The 4087-nt window shown below is 41.3% G+C and overlaps 1 protein-coding gene across 1 annotated transcript; it reads left to right on the top strand.

Annotated features, from left to right (window-relative positions):
* The first annotated feature begins 2599 nt into the window (after nucleotides 1–2599).
* On the top strand, nucleotides 2600–3651 carry LOC110900987 (ethylene-responsive transcription factor ABI4). The gene has a single exon (XM_022147841.2). It carries the CDS (start codon nucleotides 2635–2637, stop codon nucleotides 3649–3651), a length of 1017 nt encoding a protein of 338 aa, XP_022003533.1. The 5' UTR covers nucleotides 2600–2634.
* The last annotated feature ends 436 nt before the right edge of the window (nucleotides 3652–4087 follow it).

The raw sequence follows: 4087 nt of genomic DNA, 5'->3' as shown, positions 1-4087 counted from the left end.
ACTGACCGGTCGGACTAAGAACCGGGATCTTGGCTGGTCTAGTTCAGGCTCTTTGACCGGATGGATGAGACCCGCGAGGTCGGACCGATAAATCGGAAAGTCGGACCAGGATTTAAGCGGTCGAACCGGATTTTGATTAAAAAAAATCTCATTTTACCTTATCTATATTTATATTATTTAGGATGTCCTCCGATTCTCACATCCGGTCGAACCGGTCTGACCAATGAACCAATAACAAGATCGGTTTAACGTTCGGTCCGGTTCTAAAAAAAATCATAGTAATTATAATTGCTTTTTTTTAACGGTGAGAATCTTTGACAGTTGAGAGAGAGATCTCACACCCTTCCAAACAGAGGACTCTAATCCTACTCTAACCAGACTATGTTGTCTTAATCGGACCCTAACATTCATCCTCATAGTAATTATAATTGCTTTGATCACTCTTTTTTACACTCCATCCATCCACTCGGATTAATGAATACTATTAAATGCACTAATCATATATAATTTGGATTTTGCTCTTTTTAATTGACAAGATAAACTATAATGAAAAAAGGACTAGCAAGTTTCTAAAAACCCTTAAATATAAATAAAGTCAAGAGAAAGAACAAACACCCAATACAATAAATTAATAATAATCTTTTCTTTTTTAAATGGTCAAAATTTTGTCATCAAAGAGATCATTTGAATCCTTACCAAATGAAAAGACAAATCTTTAGCCAACATCTTAATATCACTAGGTAAAAGTCCCTACACCACATATACCAATCTGCAACATTGTTCTTCATTATACTCTTCACCCAAAGATTAGCCACGACGTCCACTAAAAAATTTAAATAGAGGCCGTTTTATGATTAAAAATAACAACGTACCGCATGAGCCAAATACACCAGATTGAGATTAAGAAGATTGGTTCTTCATTATGCTTTGAACCAAAGTCTTTTTGTTAAGAAGATTGGTTCTATATTGGTGTCCATCTGCCAAAATAACGAGAGTTTAAGTCTCAATATTGGTGACAAATGGCGTAGATTTTAGGAGTAGTATAGTTTGTTATTTAAAAAAGAGTTAAATGCCATTTTAGTCCCTGTGGTTTGGGCCATTTTGGCAGTTTAGTTCAAAAGTTCCATTTTTCGTCTGTGGGTTCAAAAATGTTTCACCGTTTCCGTTTTAATCCACTGGGTTAACTTCATCCATTTTTTATGTTCACGAGAAGGGCAAATAGACCATTTTATATGTAATTCTATTAACTAGAAAGGCAATTCGACCATATAAAATGATCGAATTGCCCTTCTCGTTAACAGAAAAAATGGATGAAGTTAATCCAGTGGACTAAAATGGCAACGATGAAACTTTTTGGACCCACATGCGAAAAATGGAACCTTTGGACTAAACTGGTAAAATTACCCAAATCACATGGACTAAAATGACACTAAACTCTTTAAAAAATTATCAAGATTGAAAATGATCTTTATATGATGTAGATTTTAGGAGTAGTATAGTTTCTTATTTAAAAAAATATCAAGATTGAAAATGATCTTTATATGTATTTTTTTTGAACGACGACTTTTTATGTGTTTTAGGTCACCGCACTTCCTAAATTGAAGAGCCTCATTGCCGCACTCCGACCAGATTATGTTGGCTTAACCGGGTTCATGCTGGCTTTAGAGTTTGGCTTGGGCTTTCCCCCGAGAAACTGTACCGCCTACTGCCACTTGACAGACGTTGTGCCACCACAAAAGCTGAACACTCTGTGACGTAACACACGGTGGGACGGAAATCTGGGTGGGCTCAGGATAGAACCTGACACCTTTGCAAGAAGGCTAGACTCTATCCATCATTGCCTAATCCATCAAAACAACACAAGTAAGAATTAAAGTTGGGTCTCCGTTGAAAAATTCAATCCTCCCTACCACTAAGACTATAGGGTATGGGGCGGGGGTTGGGGCGTGGGTTGGATACAAACGCCCAAGTCACCACCCCGGGTGGGCGTGGGTTTCGGCGTGGCTCGTTTGGTGTGTGATTCAGCCAGGGCGTTGGGCGGGGCTACCCACATGACATGACAGAACCTCATTGGCCAAGAGCACTAGCAATGGCGGAACTTCATTATGATGTGGCTTGGCCACGCCACCCCATCCACGCCCACCATACCCCTTTAAAATTGGCTTTTGGTCTTGGGTGCCCCATACTCTATGTGTCACACCATGCCCCCAACCCACGCCCCACCATACCCCACGTTCTAAGCCACAAATAATCTTTATATGTTTTAGCTATAAAGATAAACCCTTGGTTAGAGAAATAGAGTAATATGTTTAGCTTTTCTAAAAGGTTAAACTAATACCACCTAAACTAGAATAATTTTGAAGTACCATTCCTAGGTTTTTGTTTACCAGTGAACCTACACATTAAAAGAATTGTTTATTGTATAAATCATATATGTTTCTTCACTAGGTCAACAATTCATATCTTCCACCACTAAGAAAAAAATGTGGCAGTGCAACAGAGAAATGCAGTGCAACAGAGTACTGCATGCACACTATTTAAACCCCCACCACCCTCTTCCACCATTTACCAGCTCTCTGTTCCCCTACTACTTAGTTTTTATCACCATAAACTTTCTTTATACAAACCCTAATTATGGCAGACCCTGCTAATGGTTACCTTCTTCAACCTCATTCCAATGACCACCACGACGCCACCAGTTCCCCACCTCCGCCAACCACCGCCATCACATCCTCTGGTGCACATTCTCTCAACAAAAAAAGTAAAACCATAGGAGGACTAGATGACAAGAAGTTTAAATTTAGAGGAGTTAGACAACGAAGCTGGGGCAAATGGGTTGCCGAGATCCGTGAGCCACGGAAGCGAACGCGCCGTTGGCTTGGCACATTTTCAAACGCGCAAGATGCGGCACGCGCCTACGACCGTGCCGCAAGTGTGCTCTACGGTACACGAGCTCAACTTAACCTTAAACAAACCAGTACCGCCGGAAGCAACACCGCGTCTACCTCGTCTTCACAATCGTCTACTTCAACGTCTGCCCGTCGCGGAACAGGCGGTGGTACGTCATCCACCACATTAAAACCTCTTCGGCCAATTCTCCCGCGGCCAGCTGGGTTTGGTTTCGGCTTCCCGAATACTCATCCAACCCCGGCCGTGCCCAGTTTCGGTAATTACGTACCGTACGGATTAATCTACCCCAGTTATAGCCCAAGCATTGGCGCTAGCAATTTAGTACAACAATATCCAATGCAAATTGTACAACAACAACGAGAGTACGTACCCTACTACAAGAGTGAGGGCCCCCCACTTTGTGGAACACCATTAACCTCGTATGATCCTAACCCTAACCCTAACCCTAGAAGCAATTTTGAAAACAAAAAAGGGCTGGAAACGAGGGAACAGTTTGAAGATTATTATAATAATCAAGCGAGTGGTTACGAGATGGATGATGATGAGATTAACGCATTGGTGAGTTCAGTTGGATCAAGTCTTTCTCTTGTATCGAGTTCTTCGCCGTCGATCGGGTTTGGAGAATCTGGTTGGGATCCAACAGGGGTCTACGATCCCGCATCGCCTACTTTTTGGTCGTGTATCGACGAGTACCTGCCGCCTAGCATTTGGGACTTTGATGATCCGTCGTTTGATTTTTGAAGCTTTATGTGGAAGGATAATTAGAAAACCTGGTGCACGAGGCTCCTGCATGTAATGGATCATCTTGCATGCATGCTACAATCTTGGATTTAAGATTTGGAATTGAAGAAAGGTGAGGAAGAATTTCGATTTTTAGTTTGAATTTATGGGTACTAAAGACTTTAGAAGTTAAGTTACGTTGTTTGATTTCGAGAGGTAAGTGATCATTGGACTACGTTAGTTTATGGCAGACAAAAGTTTCTATCAATGTTTAATTATGTTTATCTTTTGTAACATCAATATAATACTTTTTATCGGCCGGGAAAACCTCACCTAGGGCCGAAGCCCGTGAACACTCGCTCGGAGGTATGACAGGGCGGTGAGGTAAAACTCGTTCAGTTAAAGGATCGAACTAGCGATCTTCGCCTACTTGCTGACTTGAACCGTAGTATATTAG

The sequence above is a fragment of the Helianthus annuus genome, chromosome 15 (genome assembly GCF_002127325.2).
Source record: "Helianthus annuus cultivar XRQ/B chromosome 15, HanXRQr2.0-SUNRISE, whole genome shotgun sequence".
NCBI lineage: Eukaryota > Viridiplantae > Streptophyta > Magnoliopsida > Asterales > Asteraceae > Helianthus > Helianthus annuus.
The sequence above is the reverse complement of the archived record's forward strand: the minus strand, read 5'-3'. Positions and strand labels throughout refer to the sequence as shown.